The sequence below is a fragment of the Mustela erminea genome, chromosome 18, assembly GCF_009829155.1.
Source record: "Mustela erminea isolate mMusErm1 chromosome 18, mMusErm1.Pri, whole genome shotgun sequence".
NCBI classification, from domain to species: domain Eukaryota; kingdom Metazoa; phylum Chordata; class Mammalia; order Carnivora; family Mustelidae; genus Mustela; species Mustela erminea.
Window position 1 is genome coordinate 25,536,287 of NC_045631.1, and position 22,221 is coordinate 25,558,507.

Here is a 22,221-nt window from a genome sequence, read left to right on the forward strand (position 1 = left end):
CAACTTGGAAGGCTGAGGGGTCTGGATCTTTTAAAACAGTTTAAGAGACACACACACACACACACACACACACACAAACACGAAGAGGAAGGGATGATTCCAATCTAAGACCTCCAATGTCACTGCAGCTCTGGGTCTTCCTCAGTGACCGGCTCTATCCCCACAGCATCTTCAACTCCCCTGCTCCCACCTAGCCCCCCCCATTCTAGCCTCACCATCGCTGGCCAAGAGTAAGGTGACAGCCTCCAACTGATGTTCCCGTTCCCCCCTCGCCCTGCTGTTTCTTAGCCCCAATGGGACACCACACACCCCCCAAAATCACTTACAGGATGAAGACCCCCAGAACCAACTGGTTTGCTCTGTGAGGCTCCAGCACATGGTTCCCTGCAGAGGCTCTTTGCAGTGGCCTGTGGGGCGGGCAGGGGGACAACGCGGCCGCAGCCCGGGCCCCGAATCTGTCTGCCCACCTCCTGCAAGAGTTCTACAACACCACTACAGCAGCCCCCTCACACACACGGTTTTTCTCAATAAATTTACTAGTCACAAAGGACATAATTATCATAATCTTGTGAATACTAACTTCTGGAATAAAACTCGCTCATTTCTTCTGTAAAGCACCCGATAGTGATATTTGTGCCATCTTGACTTGATACCGATCATCGTTCATTTAAATAACATATAAACATACTCTTCTACTTGGCAATTTTACAGCTTTCTTTCCTTTCTTAAACTTGTATTTCCATTTGATTTCTCCCTACAGATTTTTGTCCTAATTGTTTTATGCTTGAAAGTCTTTTATTGATCACTCTATTACACTTCTTGGCCACAAAAAATAAGTATGCAAATTGAAACACTTTTTATGAAATTTCAGAAGTTAAAAATATTTTCATTTCTTGACACCGTAAGGCTTTAAGTAATTAAAAAAGTACTTCTGGATTGTGTCATTATTACACAATTATTATCTGGATACAACAGACATATACAACAGTAGTTAAATAAAATGTATTATAATTTTGGTGAAAATTTATTTCGGTAACTGTATAAAACATTGCTGGAACTGCACGTCTTCATAATATGGACGGGGCCAGTCATGCACTCATGGTGAACAGTATTTATCTCCAGAATGAAAGAACGCTCAGCATCCAGGCTTTTTCTGTTGGTTTTTGCAGACGCAAGTGCAGAGAAACTTCATCACGTGGACAAGCAGACGGGGACAGGGGAGTTTTGTGACAGCAACGTCCCCCAATTCTTTTGATTCCTTCTGAATTACCTGCCCCCCAACATCACATAGTGATCTACCACCAAAAACTGTTTTAATGATGTGCCAGCTGACAGCTCAATTAGGTTGTCTTGCAGCTTTGTCGGAAATAAAGCCCTGGAACCCTCGGAGCCACAGGGCCTTGTCACCTGGTGCGGGTGCCCTCTGTTCTCAATTCCCGCCCGCCTCAGTGCTGTGAGGCACGCCCCCGCTCGGTGCCTGGGTGGGAACCCTTCAAGTCAGAGAGAGGAGGGGCACGGCGGGTTGCTCAGTGGGTGGGGGGCGCTGTGAGAGGTGAGACTGGAGACCCCGGTCTAGGTGCCTTCTCCAGCCGCCCCACTCTTACCCTGAGTGAGGTAAGAGCACACAGCTGGAAACGGATTCCCAAAAAATGTGTATGTCCCTTCCCCTCGGGGAGTCTCTGCACACCCCAGCGTGAAGACTCAGGGCCCGAAGCACAGCGTCCCCTCCCCCCAACACGCACACACGCACGTGACATGGTGTCAGTGCTGAGGGAAAGGGAAAGGCATTTTCACAGAAAAGGAACCTGTCCACATCCCTTTCCCCATCCCGAGGAAAACAAAACTAAAAATAAAAAGGCACCATGGGACAGAGGGCTGGACTGCCTTCTGCCACTCGGAACATCTCCCCCCGCATCATCCTTCCTAACCGGGATTTAGCCATGCAGAGAAGCAAAACTATCAATCCTTCAGGTTAACCTTGTCTCCATCTGATTTTCTAGGATAAGTGTACAGTTTAATACTTGAGGTCCCCTTAAGGCTATGCATAATGAACTTAGTTAAAAAAAAAAAAAAAAGTGTAATTCCTGCTCCCTATCACTTCAAGAATCAAGATTTGAATCACTGAGCTGAAACACCTCCCCCCCCCCCCGTTACCCTTCCCCCACACTCTCGGCCTCACTGGCCAGTGGGAATGTCCACTGTGGAAAATGTATTAATGTCCGTATCATGCAGGAGAATAACCTACGGAGTAATTAACAAGACTTGGACCTAAGGTAGAAGGTCGATAGCAGGGGCCCTTCCTTGAATTAAAATTTAACTTACCCTTTATTGCAACCTACAAAAGCAAGTAATGAGCACTAACATTTTTATTTCTTTTAAACTGTCATTTAGGCTGTAGAGGGGATAATTACCTATCTCTAGTGTAGTAAGGTTTTATAACCCTTAGTGAGGCATTTTCTAATTTAATATTTTTACTATATTATCATAAAACCTGTTTCTGGAAAAAAAATGATCATGGATTAGCAGCCATTTTCCATAAAGACAGAATGTGTGTGTGTGTGTGTTAGAATTTGGCTTATTTATGACCTGATTCTTCTGAAGAGACTCAAAGTATGGCAGCAGAGGGGGTCACAGAGTGCAGTCACTGGGGCGGAGGGCGAGTTTGGAGCAGCCCAGTGAGGTGGGGACAGGCAGCGCCCAAGGGAGACTGCAGCCCCAGGTGCGTCTCCACCCCCCCCACCCCCCACCCCCACCCCACCCCCGCCCAGACGCTCCTTTCAGTTCTTCCTGTGCTCCTCCCACTGACTGTGACAGAAACAAGAGTCGTCCATGCTGCCGTCGGGGCAGTCGGCGCAAAGCAGCCCATCATACCTGTACAGGATCTGTGCGGCCTTTCAACTCGCCAGGTCAGGGGCCTGCAGCACCCGGGGCCAGGAGGCGCACTATGTTGTCCCCAGACCCCAAAGCTGCGGAGCCAGCCCCGAGCTCTATCCGCCTGTCCCCATGGCCAGAGGCAGGCAAAGAGCAAAGCACAGGGCACTCTCCGAGCCAGTGCTGCAGTCGGGGCTGTGAGCCGGGCCTCTGAACGGGCTGCTGGAGACCACAGTGCTGCTCTCCAGATTAGACTCACACACGTCATTTGACCTTGACTAATCTGAAATTGTTCGTTTGTTGCTTCATGGTGTGTGTGGGGGGGCTCTTCCTGAGTACCCAGACACATCCCAGGGTGCGTTGTGGCCCTTCCTCCTTGCACCGGCCCCGTCCCCACACAGCCCGTGCCCCCACCCCTCGCCTGGCACTGGCTCCCTGCGTGGCCGTGGGAGAACCACAGGATGCAGGAGCACACAAGAGAGCTTCCTCCCACCTTGGAATCCGCACGAACCCAAATCCTTAGGGGTCAGTGCAGGAAGCACAGGAACAGCAAATCCCGTGGACCGGCAGGGGCTCGGGTGACAGACACCTGCACTGGAGAGTCACTGGTGATGCTACCGCCGCCAGCCTTCCCTCACCTTTGTGTTCTGGGAAGAGCTGACCTCCTAGAGCCGCGGAGGCTGACAAACATGATGAAGGGGAGCCCCCACCTCACACCAGCCCCCTGAAGGCCCCACATGAGCCTCGTCTGGTTCTGGGGCAGCCGGCAAGGCCCAAGCGAGAGTAGAAGCGCCTGCTGGGCTGGCCTGGCGCTGAGACCCCACGGACCGCTCGTCCCGCAGCCGCGCTTCAATGATTGGAGGCCCTCTGAGAACCAGATCTGTTCCGAACCAGATCTGTTCCTCACGAGGTGCAGAGAGCCCCTTCCTTCCCGCTGAGACAAAGCTGGGAGAGGCCCCGAGGCTCAGGTCCTTGCGCCCTCCCTGCCCAGCGCAGCCCTGCTGGTCCAGAGTGGGCAGGACGGGGCTCCCTCCCCGCACTGCCCTCGGCGCACACTTCCCCTGCCCTCACGGGGCTTCGGCTCTCCCTGATGGGGACCCAACAAAACATCTTGCCAATTCTCGCTAGACACACACCAGTGACCCCAAACAAAGGGACCCTCCGGAGCCTGACCCTCTGAATGCTTTGTGGTCAGCTCCTCAAAACATGAGACACAAGATGGTACCTTCCTTTAATCTTTCATTCCCTCTGCTTTCTCTGACCCAGAGCCATTCTACCCTGTATCAGTGACTTTACAGGTGAGACAAAGGTGCTTGAGAAATGCTTCTGTGACTTAGCAGGGGAAATATACCAATCCACATGACAAGCAACTGCCCTGTGCTCTTTGGGGGCTGAGGCAGAGGGTAAACCCTAACCCATCCCAGGAACAACATCAGAGGCAGGGACATGTGCTAGAACCTATCTCCAAGACTGGACTGTTAGGGACGCAAGCCAAGGGAAGAGATACATGCAGCTCTTAGGACAACATAGAGGATATGACAGTTGAAAATTTAGGATTCCTGAAGGTAGCCAGGAGGTCAGCACGTAACTCTTCCTTGCTCTCCTCCCAACATCCCCTGGCAACAAAAAGTGGATCACAGGCTCCTTTCCTGAAATCTCAACACAATTCCATACCAACCCCCGCCTCCACATACACGGCCCTCCCCTTGCACCCAAGAAATGAGGTAAAAAGGAAATAAAGCAGCCTTCTCTTACCTAGGACTTATTTCTTAACAGATCAAGTTAGAGCAAAGTAGACAGGACTCGGAGGATGCCCACATCCGTGGCTAATTACCTAATCTGGAGACAAGGCAAGTCTCCAAGCAGCTGCCTGAATCCGCCACGAGGTGGCAGTACACGACCCAGTTCTAAGGCCTCGGCCAGTGGCTTGGCTTCCAGCAAACTGCGCCCGTAAATTACCTAGTGTGTCTGCTCTCATCACCATCTTCCTCGTGCTTGAAGGAGACTCTAGAAGGTCTGTTCCAATTCGCTCTTTTGGTCGGGTCAGAACTAGGTCCTTCAAACCTCTGCAAATGCTTTTAGCTCTGCAGCTTTAAATTACAGATGGTGACATGTGGCCTCTGGCCTGTCTCCTAAAGATCAGACAGACTGGAGATTTATAAATGTTCAGAAAAGTGGGTTGAGGGCCCAAACAAAGGAACTGAAAGGCTCGGGAAAGTAAGGAAAGGGAAGAAGGCCAGGAGAGATGGCACGAGGGCCGAATCTGCACAGGGTTCCTCGCTCAGACTCCTTCCTGGTTCCCAAGTCAGCTACACTCAACTTTGCTCAAACAAAGGAAGACAAATACTTGAAACTTCTGTCATCCCTACCACCAGCTTTAAGTCTTTCAAATTTTTCTAGAGAAAAATAATTTACCTTGGTGGACTAGCATTAAAAGGGTTGGTGGTGGCCAGGGATGGGAGACGACACTGGCACTGTAGACAAAAGGGATGTGGCCTCCCTTCCTGTGCATTAATATTCCATATTCCTGGGATGATTTCCACTTTCACAGTTTGACTGTTTTATAACAGATTTGATGCGAGAGAAGACAAATGGCCTCGCTCAGGAAAGACGACAAATCATCTCACCGCTTTTAGCAGGGTTTTCTCTTTATTTTTATTTATTTTTATTCTGTGGCTGGGCTGCAGAGCTCTCTGCCTTGCTGGAGATGTTTAATATTAACGTCAGGCCCCCGCGATCCCGGCAATAGAGTTGGCCGGTGTTGTGTTTACGGTTTTGTGACTGCTGGCTTCAGGAAGATGAAGCTCCTTGTTCAAACAGCAGCCCCTCTCACAGCTCCTGTTAAAAGCCCGGGGATGCTTCACTGCTTAGACGTGAATCACTTCCTCCAACCGCACTGAAGGGGAGACTGACACGCGAGTTACATTTGTGTCCCTATCAAGGCTGCTGCCCCGCGACCCAGTGCCTGGGGGGGCAGCGTGTGCTTCATCTCTCAGCTCCAGTTGAAATCCTAATTCTGGGAGTCAGAACACATGGAAATTAGTGAAGGTGTTTACTGACAATCCACAGTTTCGGCAAGGGTTTCTATGACTCCTGGTGATCAGCAGGAGAACTTGTTTAACTAGAAAAGCCCCGTACAACTCCCAACAAAAAGAGTGTGACCAGGGAGCACACAAAGGCCAGGCGCCAACCTGGAGGAGGGGTATAAGGTACCAGTGGGCCCTCAGGGCCAGGCTCCTAGCTGCTGACCCCCAAGTCCTGACACTCTCTGCCCTGGGGTGCAAGGATGTTGTGCTCTCCTTTGCTCCTCCTCCCTCTTTGTCTTTTTCATATTCCTCCTGGCCGGGAGTGTAGACCATCTTCTAGCTTCTGTTCTCTGCCCTCCTCTCTGGCCTCTCCCACCGTCCCCTGGCAATCTCATCAATGCCCTCAGCTCTAACAAGCACCATGGCTGGGCTCTGACGCCCTCACCTAGGCACTGTGCCCTCTGGCCATGTAAGGCTATGCTGGCTGTCACCTAAACCACCACCCATTAATAATGACAGCAAAGTCTTCATCATTCACTGTCCCACACTTAGGTGCTTAATGGCAGGTAGCTCTGAGTTACAGGTATCCATACCCCATCTTCTGATTCAAAAATAAAATACACCCTGAGATGGAGCTCTGGCTTGAACAGTTTACTTGTATTAGTTGATAAAATGAAAGCAGATGCCCTCCATCTGTCAATCTTTTTTGGGTTCTGGTAGGATCCTTCAAAGAATTACTTCTTCCTCCTCTCTGTAAATGGGAAATTTGGGTAAAAAAAAAAAAAAAAAAAAGGTTTGTCCCAGACATCTGCCACGTCAGCTTTCCCTAGGAGCAGTAACCAGGACCCTGCAGCCTCTGGGTGTCTGCAACAGGGCATCTCCCCCAAGCTGGGTCACCAGCCAGTCACCAAAGCCAGCAGTTTGATGACCTTGGCCAGCGAGAAGACTGGTTTTAAAAAGCCTAACTGCTAAGTGCAAAATGATAGTTTGTATCTCTGCCCCAGGCAGCTGGTGGGATCTGTTCTGTTGCATAGCTGTGCCTCCCCAGTAGGCCTGGGAGGTAGGCGAGGAGGCGGAGTGCTGCCAAGTGCGTGTAGGAGAAAATGTGTATCGATTTCTTCTTTCTTATAAAGGAGCACAAAGCGCTGAAGAACAATCGTGCAGGCGTCTCTGCAGCATCTCACATTCCACGTGAGACAAAGGCCCAGCCCCCACCAGGCTGAGAAGCAGAAAGGGGAACCACACAGAGCGGCAGTCTCCTGGGTGTCAGCGGCAGCCATGCTGTCCAGGTCCACTGCTGGGACTCCAAACACCTCAGGCTACTAAGCCTCCCCTGCCTCTGATCAAGTAATTTCCCTCACTGGGCTGATGCTGCCTCATCTATATTGGAGAAGAAAGAGCCTTCAGTCTTATTTACCTTTTAAGTGGAGGTGCCCAGAGGGTAAAAGAGTTAATGTTTATAAAGTGTTCTGCTCCCCAGAGGGAGACAATGGATAAAACACAAGGTGTGGTTATGGCTCATTCAAGACCTCATTTCCAGGGTAGTTAGTAATAGCTTCCCATTACAGATGTGGCTCATCCCAGCACCTTGAACTCAAACTACAATGAGGCAATGCCCTTTATCTAAATATCCTTTTTTGGTTTGACACTTAATATCCATACTAAAAATAACAAAGGTAACCAGGGACTGTTACACCTTGCTAATGCACGACCAGAATTCATTCTACACTGTTTTCTTCTTAAACCACACGAATCCCGAATCCGGAGAGCAGTCCAAAAAACCAATCTAAGCTGTAACTGGTCATCGCAGAGCCCTGTCTACAGTCTCCTTGTTTCCGTAGTAGGCAGGCCACCAGAAAACAGACCCAGTGTAGATCCCACAGCCAACATGGACAGGAGGAAACCTCCTATGGAATACAAAGTTCATGGTGTGTGTTCTTGGAAGTGATAGAAATTCAAGAGTGTTTGTGAAAGATCTTTTTCCAAGGTTCATCCTCCATAAAAATGACCTCAAAAACTCTCTACGTAAAGGGTTGGAAACAAGAAGTCCCAGAGCTAGACTCCTCATTTCTGGTGTTCTTCCAACATGCCCAAGGGCTAAGAACAAAATATGGAACTGGCGCTTGAGGGGTGCCGTGTTTCGGTTTGGAGAGGGAACCCATAGCTAACTAGGGGCACGACCAGGCAGCGAGCACAGTATGCGATCTGGACAGGTACAGGGTGCTAGGGGAGCTGGGGAAAGGTTATTAGTGGAGTTAGAGGATTTGGAGATTTCGGTAAGAGAGGCAAAAATGTTTGTTCATTTGTCTTATAGGACTGTTTGCAAAAACAGTCATACCAGCAAACTGTAAATAGACTTATAAGCTGAAAGCCTTTAAAGACATTTCAGACAGAAGACCTACAGCCAACTTTTTTCAGGTTTGCACAGAAATGGGTATGTTTGTGCTGAAGGCAAAGGGATGATACAGTATTTACCCATGTGTCAACATACATTTTCTTTATTTAGATTTTTGAACAGATTACATTTAAAATAGTCCTCAGAAACAAAAAAATTTTAAAGAACATTTTGTCCTCGAGACTCTCATGAACAAGGACTATTTTGGCTTCGTAAAGAAGGAGACAAAGTAACAGAGGAAACCCTCCTCTGCATCATGCCATCTGAGAGCCAGGGCAAAATTCTCTATCTTCGAGAGCCTGACATCAGCTGGACATTATACGGTTTTGCAAATAATACTCGTGCTACCAAAATGTTATACAATAAGGCAAGATAGAACTAGAATCAAAATAAATTATTCCAAATGTATGAGCATTAAACTCTGATACAAAGCCAAATATGGGATTACAGTAAACATATACACACTACTTTGACTTACAAGTTAAACGTTCTTTTTTTTTTCCCCTAAAGTTTACTTATTTAAGTGATCTCTACACCCAGTGTGGGGCTCAAACTCATGACCTGGAGAACAAGAGTCACATGCTCTCTAACTGAACCAGCCAGGGGCCCCATAAGTTTAGTGTTCTAGTGAGAAGAAAACCCCCATCAATGCTTTTGTGGGCTGTAATAAATAATAGCATTAATGGAGAACAAATAAAGTAGGGGTTCAGGGAAGTGTGAGCCCCCCAGCTCAGTATGAAATGGGGAATCTCCCAGGAAAGGCTGGTGTTGTCAAGGACTATGAACATCCCAACAGGCAGGGACCAAGGTGAGGAAGGGGTGAGGAGACAGCGGGTTAAGTAAGCAGAATGAAGAGAGGAGAGTACAAGGAGCGGCTGGGGGGTAGGTGTTGTGGGGCCAGCACAAGGGTGCATACTGAAACATGATGAGGGGACAAAGGGAGCAAAGCCTTGAGGCGCAGGGTCGAGAGTACTGGTTCAGTTCTATAGACAATGAGGACTAGCATGCTTGAAGCGGTGTTCTAGGAAGGTCTTACCTGGCAAGACACACACACCTGATTAGATCAGACTGGGTGGTTAAGAGACTGTTGGTGCAACAGTCCAAGTGGGGAGTATAAAAAATAGTTTGACTCAAAAAGAGAGACAGTCAGTACAGACCATTGAACATATATTAACAGTCAACAAAATGGGAAAAAATCTTCAAAAAATATGAACCATAACACATAACCATAACAAAAAAAATTCATACAAATTGCAAAGCAAAACTAAAACCCAAAAGAAAAATTATGAAATGATAAAGCAGAAATATGAATGATTAAAAAATACATGGACTCTTCAAGTTTACTATTGTATGAGAAAATAATCATTAGATACTTAGTTCAGTGCCTAACACAGCGTAGGTCAGTAAAGTGTCTGTCAGTTGTCATCAACTTACAAAAAAGTAAGTAACTTTTAGTACATCAAAACAGAAAATACTTTTGAAACATAACCCTCCATATTACTAAAGGTGTAATGACAAGCCTCAGCTGGCAAGGGAGCAGAGGCATGTAAATTAGTACAACTGATCGAGAATCATGAGAAAGTTACACCCCTGACCCGAGAACTGCCCTTCTAAGAATCTATTCTAAAGACACAGCAAGACTTAAAATATAGATTTCTGTACAAATATGTTCACTGCAGTATTACTTAAACAGAAACGACCTAAATGTCCAACAGCATTTCATAACTGGATATTATAAAGTTATTATAATAGCTTTAAAAAACTTAATGGTGTTAAAATGCTTATAACATAAAGTTAACCAGGAAAAGGGATTCAAACATATATTTATAAATAGATATAGACCTTTATAAAACATATACACACAAAAATTCTGCAAGAAAACATAAAGTATTAACATTCAATCTCAACAGCACATAACAGATGAATTTTTCTTTGTCCTTTCGGTATTTTCTAAATTTCCTTCCATATGCATGTATTGTTTTTATTACAGGAAAAAAAAGAAGATACTGTCTCTAAGGAAAGGTGACAAGTACCCAAATATGGCAGAGGGAGAACTGTAAGGGCAAGCTACCTGAATACTCTAACTCGGGTTTCAAAGCTGCCTATAAAGTTTAGGGTCTTTGTAATCAGATGAACGGTGTAAGCATAAGAGCAGGTCCGGAAGTTCAGTGATTCATACTAAGATGTGAATGACTTGTTAGGCAACCCCCAGCCTTTTAAAAAGCTTCTCTATTTTAAAAGAAGAAAAGGAAAAGAAAAAATTGTTTTAATCCAAATGAGTCTTTCTTGCCCACCCCCAAAACAAATTTTTAATTAAGAAAATGTTCTTATATGTATATTGAAGATGGGGAGAAGGAGTTTCCCTCTGGCACATCATTCTAGACATTTCTAAAAGCTTGCTGATGCTTTGGAAACAGCAGCAGGTTTGAATTCACATTCCCAAATGCACAGACCAGCTCCATTAGTTACTTGCTATTTAACTTGGACCAGTTACTTAATTGCTCTATGCCTCAGTATGTTATTCTCTTTTTTTTTTTTTTAAGATTTTATTTATTTATTTGACAGAGATCACAAGTAGGCAGAGAGGCAGATGCGGGGCTTGATCCCAGGACCCTGAGCTCATGACCTGAGCAGAAGGCAGAGGCTTAACCCACTGGAGCGCCCCCAGGCGCCCCTATGCCCCAGTATTCTTATCATAAAAGGAAGATAATGTCAACCACTTCAGTGGTTTAAGGATTATGAAAAAGGTACATGAAGGGTACAGGATAGCAGACTTAGGGTGGATAACTCAGAGCAAAGGATGAAGGCACTTAGAAACAGAAATGGTCTACATATCATAGCAACCTTACGTTGGCTCAGTGATCATTGTGGGAAATGCAGGACCTAATCTAAATTAAGGTAAAAAACATTTAGCTATTGCCTACCCACTTGCAGGATATTTAGCTGTGATTAATACATTATTCTATGATATTGTATTTTAAAAGGCAGTAATAATAAAATGCCAGAACTTAAAAACAGTAAAGTCCTTAAGAGATATATTTACATCCACTTTAAAGAATGCGAAAGATCCTTTTGGGGGGGGGGGATTCACAATCCTTTGAAGAAATGATAGGAATTTAACCGAAATGAGAACTTTAGTCAAGAAGCCCCATTTTGAGGAAAGATTTATCTATTCAGCATCTACAATCTCCTTCTAGAAGATGTGCTTTTATCACTCTACATCCTGCTTGGAACCAAGGCTTCAATTTAAGAATGCAAATTCACCAGAATTGTGTAAGACCGAACAGCAGCAAATCAGGAAAAACAGAAGAAACAATCACAGTTTCCAATCCAGTTTTAACACTCTGGCCCACATCTCAGCTTTGAACTTGAGAATGTTTCCTTTGTCCTTTCTGACATTACCGGAGGAGGAGGAAGGCCCCATGCCTCCTATCTCTGTGCTGGACGCCATCTTTAATGATGATATATGGGGGTCCTTTCCCCTCAGCACTGCTGGGGGGTCAAACACGGGATGCCGCCCGCCTGAGTATCAACAAGCGAATTATAAACTGTGTCAATCCGAGTTAATGCAAAGCTGTAATCCTCTTTAACAAGAGATCAAATCACTGCTGTGAGTTATGTTCATTCTGTAATCTGATAAGGAAGAGAGGGAACCTCTAATAAAAGAGTAATGGGAGCCTTTAATGACGCCGGTAAAAGGCAGCACCAGTGAAAATATTGCTCTCGTTCCTACTGATTAGATCAATGTTGCATATTTGCCCGGACTTGTTTCACCTGTCAGAATGACCTGTGTCTTTTTAGGAGATAAGAAGGCTCAGAGAAAGCATCTGTATCTTAACCATTCTAGCTTGCAAGTTTTTAAACCAACGACAAATGCTCTGTGGCGGGTACTTCTGGGATTATTCGCTGATGTGCTATTAGCTGATGTGCTCTCAAATGCCGAGCAACTACACCAGAATACTTCACCATGATGCGGTGCACACCTCTATTAAACAAAGGAGTAAAGGAGTCAAATGGAATCGAAAACAGCCTAAGTTAACCTCTGGATTACCAACTGGGGGAAAAGATTATCATCAGGAGAGTGGCAGAATGTGCCCATTTTTAGGGTGTAGACCCACACACAAAAATGGCAAGCTGAAGATAAATTGCCTGCACGAATTCTATTATACCAAGGCACCTCAAGAACAACGTGGCAGTGATGTTGACAAAGCACTTTACAAGGCTGGATTACCTTTGTACATTTCCTTTCTAAAACTCCAGATGTAAAACAATAGTGTATTTGGTGCTTAGTGGTTATCATTAAAGGATCCTCTCCTTGTTCTTTTTTAATGCTAGCAGCTTCAAGAGAGGAGTGGGAAAGTGGTTTTTTGTTTCTGTTTTTGTTTTTTTTAATAGTGGGGGTGAGGGGGAAATGGAGAGCCAATATGGAAATTCTTACTGTTTCTGTAGAGAAATTTCTTTCTTTGCAAAGGAATGGGGTACCTATAAAGTGCTAATACTGCCAGCATTTTTGTAATAAGGAAAATGCAATAAGCTAGCCTCGCAACAGATAGTCCAGGAACTGGGTTTCTGGAAGAGATGCGGTCCGAAGCAGTGGTGCATGGGCGGTGGACCACAGTTCTTGGGCTCGCGGCCGCAAGCTGTCGAGGACACCCTGACCCAGTCAAGAGCCAAAATGCTCTGGGGAGGGGCATGCCATGCCCACAGAGTGCACGGAGCCCCCACGTGGACTCCATTCCCAAATCTGAGGCTGCTGCCACCGGTTAGGAACATATCTTGACCTGTCTCAGAGGTCTTAGAATTTGCTTTTCCTGTTTGTCACACCAGCATTTTCTCTCTGACCTACATCAACACAACAAATGAGGAAGAATTAACTTCTTTAAAGGTCTTGCCTCCGGGCACCTGGGTGCCTCAGTGGGTTGGGCCTCTGCCTTCTGCTCAGGTACCGATCTCAGAGTCCTGACATAGAGCCCCCTATAGGGCTCTCTCCTCCATGGGGACCCTGCTTCCCCCTCTGCCTGTCTCTCTGCCTACTTGTGATCTCTCTCTCTCTCTGTGTCAAATAAATAAATAAAATCTTTAAAAAAAGAAAAAGAAAAAGTCTTGCCTCAGAGGGTCTTTCAAAAATACAGGCAAAAACCCCCCAGATGATTATTTCCACAACCTCCAAATTTGGTTAAAACCATAATAAGAGATCACCTGAATTTTTACTTCAGACTCTCTCTGGTCTAAAAGTACCCCAGGGGAGTCACACCATGTAAAGTAAGCAATGTTTCTAAAATGTTGATGAGCTTAGATTAACTTCAGCCATCAGACAAGTGAACAGCAATCCTCCTGTTAACCACGCAAATATAACACTGACCTATTCTTGGAGGTAACAAGATGCTTAGAGGGATTCTCTCTCAAACAGACACCAAGCCTTTTCTTCCCTGATAACCCTGTCTCTGTAGTAGTATCACACGCTACTGTGCCCTCTTAGCAAAGATGACTCCAAAGGTCAAACAGTAGCCGCTCTGGAGCTGAGCTGCCCTGCGCCAAGAGTATCCAGGGCTTGGCCAAGTCAGTGATCATCTTTAGGCTCCTGGTAATCTCCTTCCTTGCATGTAAACATGTAACACATGGGCAAAGAAAGGGGGTTTCTTTGGTTTTCTCTCAATACTGGGAATGTTCAGCAGGTCTGCAGTAGAAACCACCTGCCCACCTCCTAATGGATGGAGTAAAGATCTACTGGCCCAGCACAAATCAAGTATCAGGGGTTCCATGAGACTGTCACTAACATAGGCAACCTGAAAGCACATAAAAGGCATTCAAATTAGTATCCAAAGTTTATCTACAAAGAAAGGCTCCCAAAAGGAAATGTGGTAAACATGGGAACACAAACTGGAAACTTTGCACTTAAAAGGTTTTTGGTTTTTTTTTAAAGAACAAAAACAAAAAAAGAGATAGCTTGAAGAAAATTCCTAGTATGAGAAAAGAGTATGTATCAGCAGAAATTAACTAAACAGATAATACTATACAGACCACATCACAGGAGAAACAAAATGAGGATGCCATCCCCCCCCCTTTTTTTTAAAGATTTTATTTATTTATTTGACAGAGAGAAAGCACAAGTAGATGGAGAGGCAGGCAGAGAGAGAGAGGGAAGCGGGCTCCCTGCTGAGCAGAGAGCCCGATGCAGGACTCGATCCCAGGACCCTAAGATCATGACCTGAGCCGAAGGCAGCGGCTTAACCCACTGAGCCACCCAGGCACCCTGCCATCCCCTTTTTAAAGATGATAGCACTTCTCTCTCCATTTAGGGTACTTTAATACCTCATGTTAAAGATCTCTTCTCTTCTCTCCCTTAATGAGAACTATGTTCCAGTTTAAATTCAATTTGACCAAGTACAAATTTTTTTTTTAGCTCAAATTGGATGATTTTAGCTCAAACTAGGGATTCAAGAACAAGTAAAGAGCGCTCAAGATTCTGTCCTGCTTCTCCTCCAAAAAACCTAAGCATTGGGGGAACTTACGCATGTGTAGAACAATACACTGGAACCAAGGAACAAAGAGGAAGGGTTCTCTCTGCAGACCTGGCTAAGGTAGGAACCATAGGTGGAGCTACCTCTGGAAATAAGAAATCTAAAGTGCTAGAAAATGTATGTGTATTTTACTATGATTTAAAAAAAAAGGGGGCAGAGGGATGCCTGGGTGGCTCAGTCGTTAAGCGGCTGCCTTTGGCTCAGGTCATGATTCTAGGGTCCTGGGATCGAGTTCCGTATCAGGCTCCCTGTTCAGTGGGAAGCCTGCTTCTCCCTCTCCCACTCCCCCTGCTTCTGTTCCCTCTCTCGCTGTGTCTCTCTCTGTCAAAAAAATAAATAAAATCTTTTTAAAAGGGTGAGGGGTGGGGGCAGAGGGTAATGGGAAGAGACACTAGCCGGGTACTAAAAAACCAGTTTTATCCATATGGCCCATAGGACGGAAACCATAAGGCAGAGAGCTTTCATTCATTTACTTTAATACAGAAATAATCACCACCTTCCCATTTCCTCTGTGTATTATATATATAATTTTCAAACTGAAAACATCTTTTTCTCCTGTTGATAAAAAGCAGTTTAATTGTAGAAAAATTTGGAAGACTATGGAAATACAAAAGCTGGAAAGTAAATTGTATTTTCTACTCCCCTCCAGCCAGCAGTAAGTATGTGGAGTCTGATGTCCATTTTTTCAGAGCGTCTTACTTTTTAATGTAACTACTAATACTACTTCTTCTTTTTTTTTTTTTTTTGATGTAACTTCTATGAATATATGGCGAAAGACTGGACCAAATTAGAAGCATAAAAAACAAACACTGAGTCTCCCTCACCCCCCCATGTCATTCCTTCCCTACAAGTAAACATTGTAAATATTATGATGTGTGGTCTTCCCAGACATTTCCCTAACCACTGTAACATACACTTACATATGTGTATACATATGCCAGTTTAATCTCTACTGTCAAAACACAAGTTGATCATGTTACAAGCAACGTTTCTTTTTCTAGTTAACAAAATAACCTGGAAATTTGACAGTATAATGCATTTTTTAAAAGATATCACTTTTTTTCCCCCATCCTATACACCTATTTACTCAAAATGTGGATTATAATATGTATATGTTATATATAAAATACATATTATATGTATAATATATAATACTAAAAAATATTTCGTAGCTGAACATTATGTTAATACAGTGTCACTTCATCCTTTAACAGCTGTTTATAATTTCAATGAATGATCTTACTGTGATTTATTTAACAGTTGCTTATTGAAGTCATTAGGATTGTTTATTTCTCTCCATTATAAACCATGTTGCAACAAAGATTCTTGTTTTGTTCTACATTTCCTATTTACTTATCTATTCATTTTGAAGTAGTTTTTTAAAATGTATTTTTTTGGGGGGGGGTACTGGGAGGGAGAGGCAGAGAGAGAGAATCCCTCAAGCAGACTCCCTGCTGAGAATGGACCCAGATGTGCCTATCAGTCTCATAACCCATGAGATCATATTTATTTCCTGAGGTCAATTCCTAGAAGCAGATTTTTCTGTCATCAGATAAGTATACATTTTTTAAAAAGATTTCATTTATTTATTTGAGAGAGAGATCACAAGTAGGCAGAGAGGCAGGCAGATAGAGAGGGGGAAGCAGGCTCCCTACTGAGCAGAGAGCCTGATGTGGGGCTGGATCCCAGGACCTGGGATCAGGACCTGGGATCATGACCTGGGCCAAAGGCAGAGGCTTAACCCACTGAGGCACCCAGGCGCCCAAGTATACATTTAAAATCCTGATGCACATTGCCAAATAGCCCTCCAAAATCATTTCGCCAATTCCATTCCCAACAACGGTACATGGAAGTGTCTCTTTCCCCACACCATCAGCACAGGACAGGAGGTTACCAATCTTTTAATATTTTGTAATTAATGAAATCTCATTTTAATTTGCACTTCTTTGATTAATGAGGTTGACAGACAGAGTCTTTGTTTTTTTAGCTATATGAGATTTTTTTTTTATGATTTCTAAGTTTGCTTGTTGACATATTTTGCCCATTATTTTTACTGGGATTCTTGAGACTTGTAAAAAGTCTTTATATAGTATTTTACATAGTAAAATGTCACATATTGAACTTTTTCTTGCCAGTCTGTCATTTACTTAACACTTTGTTTTCAATGCGATTTTCAGGTAGTCAGATCTATTAATATTTTTCCTTATGGCTGCAGGCCTTGGTGTCAAGCTTACAAAGTTCTTGTCTATCTTAAAATCATAAAAACATTCTCTATTCATATATGCACACCAAGAATGACAGATCTGTAACCTAGCAAAACCAAAACTATTCATTTGAGGAAAAGTACTATGTACTAATAAGATATTTTAACTATGAAAGTTTCCAATTCCTCAGTGATATTTTGTGATATACAAAGTAGGAGACAAAATACACAGTAGCCGACTGTCACCAATTATGGAATTACCTAAAGAAAAACAAAAGAGGTCAAGCTATGACTGCCTCCTTCTGCCGTGAGAGTTTGGATACTAAAAGCAGAGAAAGCAAATGCCCAGTTCCTCCAGCCACAGTTAATCTGGCTTACTCAGACTATGGAGCACAAGCAATAATGTGGATAAATGCCTCTTCTCCTTAAGAAACACAATGGGAATAGAGTGCACTGTGGAAAAAACACATGCTTAGTTCTCCAGCTACAAGACTTTTATTAAATTCCTTTTTAAGTGGGCTAAACAAGCTGGAGAACAATGCTGATAATAAGCAATCAGTCCACAAGAGACAGCCTTCTCCCCCCCACAAACACTGAATGGCAGAAGGACTATTACCCAACAAACATTCCCAACCCCCTCTCCCTTGCCTGCTCCTCCACCGCACGTAGCAAGGTAGCACAGTTCTAACAATTGAGATATAAAACATTTGGAGGGGATTCTGGGGAAGCTTTTACTTTTCTGATAAAAGAAAGCGGATATATCTGACACTACTTCTTTTCTCTCTTCTTCCTACCATGAACATGTTTGATGGCTAAAACTGCAGCCGCCATCTTGGGACCACAAGAGAAAGACTAAGAGAAGCTCGCCCTTTTATCATTGAGAAGGGGAAACCACTGCCAGTAATTGCATGCTACCCCTAAAGTTTTTGTCAAAAAATAAACTCATTTGCTTATATCTCTGTAGATAGGTTTTAACATTCTTGCAGACCAAGTCCAACATAATCCTAAATAATACAGTCAGTTTTAAATCATCTTTGGTTAGCATTTGGTAGCAACCCTCAGAAATTGTTAAGTGAATAAATAAGATTCAGGAAAACTAAGTGCCCCTGGGATATTAGATGATTCAAGAATAATCCTAACTACAAAGGACAAAAAGTTGTAGATGCCACCAATAATATACTGGGTTTCACACTTTATGCCTGGGGTAATAATGTTTCCTTAATGGTTTGTCTTCATTTTTGAACATCTAGTTTTCCTTTTCTTTGATATAATCTTCCACGTTGTCCTGACAGGGACTGTAAGTTGCACTCAATTTACTCTGTAATTTCAAAAAAACACACTAGATCCAGAAATAAGTGGAAACAAACAAACAAAACCCCCTGGACAAAGGCAATCACTCACAAAGTGCAGGAGAGCATGTGAAGTCACGACGTTCTGTACTCAGAACCCTCCATATGCTCTTTTGCACTCAAAGTACTAAACAAAAGCAAACAAAATAGAAGTAATCATATGTTCACCTCAACTTGCATATCTACTATTTTTTAGGCCAGGACAGAAAATCTGATGAAGTTTAGTAGCAGATGAAATACTCTCAAATAAAAAGAGTAAGTGAACTTTGAAATATAAAGCTGGCAAAACCCTTACATGCTTACCCTACGACCAGCAATTTCACCTGGTAAAAATTCATGTTTACAAATGTCTACCATAGCATTATTTACAATAATTAAAAATCATTTAAATGTCCAACAAGTAGTGAATGACTAAGCAATATAAAAATATTATAAAGTCATTTAAAATTTGAGTTATTACTGACATTAAAATGCTTACACTATACAAATATTTAAAGAAAAAATTCCCATAGAATGTAATTTTAATTATATTTTAAAGAAAAACAAGAACATTCTCAAAGGAAACTCATAAAGACTGAAAGGAGGCATGCCTGGCTGGCTCAGTCAGTGGAGCATGTGACCCCTAACCTCAGGGTCATGAGTTTGAACCCCACGTTGCATGCAGAGCACATTAAAATAAATAAATAAATAAATAAATAAATAAATAAATAAAATGTCTAGGAAAATTGGGGGGAAAAAGGACTGAAAGTAAACAGTCAGAGATGCCTCAAGTGGCTCTCTCTTGCATGTGTGTATATTTAACACACATATACTTCCCAGCTCCCTACACTGACAGTGCCTAGGACAGTGAAACGCCATGACAATGAACACCCTTAGAACACAGATCTTGGCTTCTAAATACCACAATACACAAAAAGGAATCAGGGCTCCTTGGAGAAAGACTGACTCCAGGGCTGAAACAGGGAACTTATAAGACAAGCCTAGAATACCCTGTTGTGCCAGAAAGTAAGAACACACTCAAGAAATGGAGACATCCCAAAAGGACACAAGCCAGCTTGAAAGAGCTTCCATTTACATGGAACAATTTCAAATAAAAAATAATGACAGTAATAGGTTATAATTCACTGAATAAAGTAGGAAAGCAAAAGTTCATACTGATATAAATGAATGGCAAATAAATGAAAGAGAAGGAAAGGGCTAAATAAGTAATAAAGAAATATTACAATGTAGTAGAATGCTAGAATGCTAGCTAACAGAGAAGAAGTGAGTCTTTGAAAAATGGCTATTAATTGTAATATTACAAGGAGACATTTTCCCATACATTTCTGTCTTGTTTCAGTTTATAAAATGAGTATGTCCTCAACAGCAGCCTGAACAAACACAACACAACACACATCTCTAGAGCGACAATCTCTATAGAGACATTTTAAAAAAGAGAGCATATGCACAAAACCCCCCAGCCACAGAAAGCATGCACTGTCCTGACCTACTTTTCCATATTAGAGAAAGGCCTAGATGCCTTGGCAGGTGGCTAAAGTTAAAAACCAAACAGCAAAATGAACAAAAAACCACCAGAGGCAGCAATGATATTCACAGAAATTTTGGTTTGGTTCTACAGTAATTATGGGGTGAAGAAAAGTGACAAGGACCCTTACTATGATGTCAATGACAAATGGTTAACTGATAAGAAGAAATGGAGAGGGCGACAGGCTGTAGAACAGGTCAATATCAAGCTGTCATGGAGCCATTTGAGACACATAATTAATCTATTACTCACCTGGCATCATCATTCATTGTAGTATGGTCAATAGGTGCCATGAAGCTCAGTAGCTTGCTGAGGACATGAAACCTAAATAAAGCAGGAAACAAACAGGCAGTGACATTAGTAACTATTAACCCAGAAAACGAAACACATTCCATGAGTTAATAAAGTCCAGAACTGATCATAGGAACGCATGACTCCAGAGTGGAATGGAGAACAATTCATAAGCACACACTAATCACAAATGTATTTCCCTCTTTTCCCTTAATAATATCCCTTAACAGAATAAAAGTCTTATAAAAGCACATTGTAAATGACAGTAGTTTGACACAGATCCATTTATACCATAGTCTCAAAAAAGAGTAGACACTCTTGTGCCCTTGAGCAATATACTAACCCTTAAACTTTATTCCAGATAGAAGAGGAGGACTTGAGTACTCCATTTTCTAAGTACATCTTAATCATTTTTCTATGTCATTACTAGTAAGTAGTAAGCACAGTAGTGGTGCAACACCCGAATACAATGCCTCACATCACCATCACTCATCAGCACTGGTTCCCTGAGTCAGAAAAGGCTTCTAGAATTCCACATCATCTCTATTCACTAGATCCAGGCTCTCATTTCACCCATCTTTAAATGAAGGAGTACATCTGAGACATAACAAGTTTGATCCTTAGCACTTCAAGTCATGGTGTTATGGAAATTTAAATTATACCACTTCCATTTCCCACCAACAGAAAAAAAAGGGTATTTCTGCACAAAGTGCTTTGAGATCCTCTGATGAAAGGAGCTGAACAACCATATGACCTTATGTGGACCAAATTCTACCCAAAGAGAATCCACAGGAGGTAGCCCTTCTGTTCATTATAACAGAAGAGGCTGTATGACAATACGCATATTATAAAATTCTAACTAAAAAAAATCTATTGGGGGTGGGGGTGCCTGGCTGGCTCAGTTAGTAGATTGTGTGACTCTTAATCTCCAGGTTGTAAGTTTCAGCCCCATGCTGAGGGTAGAGATTACTGAAAAAATAAATAAAATCTTTTTAAAAACCCACAAAATTCTACTTGGGCAGAACACTATCTGCAAACAAAAATATATTTTCACGTACATAATATTAGCTTTACAGTATTACAAACATTTTTACACATATCAAGTAATTTGATTCTATGTGGTACCACCGACAGCTAAGCCTCCCAAATTTCATCCTTTTTTTAACAAATGAATTTTACAGTAATAGTGATGATATTTCCCCCACTACAAGAGTAATAGAAAAGCTTTAAATTCATTATAGAAAATATGGAAAGAAACCAACAAAGCACACACACAAAATGTATAGTTCCTCTACTTAAAGAGAGCTGTTAACATTTTGTTTTTTTTTTTTTTTTTTTTTTAAGATTTTATTTATTAATTTGACAGAGAAATCACAGGTAGACGGAGAGGCAGCCAGAGAGAGAGAGAGGGAAGCAGGCTCCCTGATGAGCAGAGAGCCCGATGCGGGACTCGATCCCAGGACTCTGAGATCATGACCTGAGCCGAAGGCAGCGGCTTAACCCACTGAGCCACCCAGGCGCCCCCATTTTGCTTAGTTAGTCTATCTTCATAGTAATCCTGTTATTTACAAACATCACACACACACACACAATTTTGTATTCTTTTTTTCACTTAGCAGCATTGTAAGTAATGTCCCATAACAATATCTGGATAGCTGTATACAATCCCAGGAGTGGAAATAATATAATACATTTTTGAACATTTATATTGCTTCCCATTCTTCACGTTTCGTAAGATGCAAAAACAAAATCTCTGTGCATACGTGTTTTTTTAAAAATGTCTGCTACCTCCTAATTATAGAAAGTAATATACAATTCTTATAAAAAAATATTCAAATACAAAAATGTATAGAAAACTGACAAGGCTCCTCCAGTCCTATCCCCAGAAATAATCACTGTTAACTAAAACTGTTAAGTGTGGCTGTAGCATTTTCCATATATAAGACAAATATAAACTTAACACATTTTTCACATAAAAGAGAGGTTGTAATATACTTGATATTCGACATTATACACTTTTCCCCACTGAACCATATCATA

General features: G+C 42.7%; 1 protein-coding gene across 1 annotated transcript in view; it reads right to left on the reverse strand.

Annotated features, from left to right (window-relative positions):
• AATF (apoptosis antagonizing transcription factor) overlaps window positions 1–22,221 on the reverse strand; it is a 99,266-nt gene that overhangs the window by 2,353 nt on the left and 74,692 nt on the right. Inside the window, exon 11 of the mRNA XM_032320809.1 lies at window positions 20,143–20,214. Coding sequence (XP_032176700.1) covers window positions 20,143–20,214 — 72 coding nt within the window. The remainder of the gene's footprint in view (window positions 1–20,142; window positions 20,215–22,221) is intronic.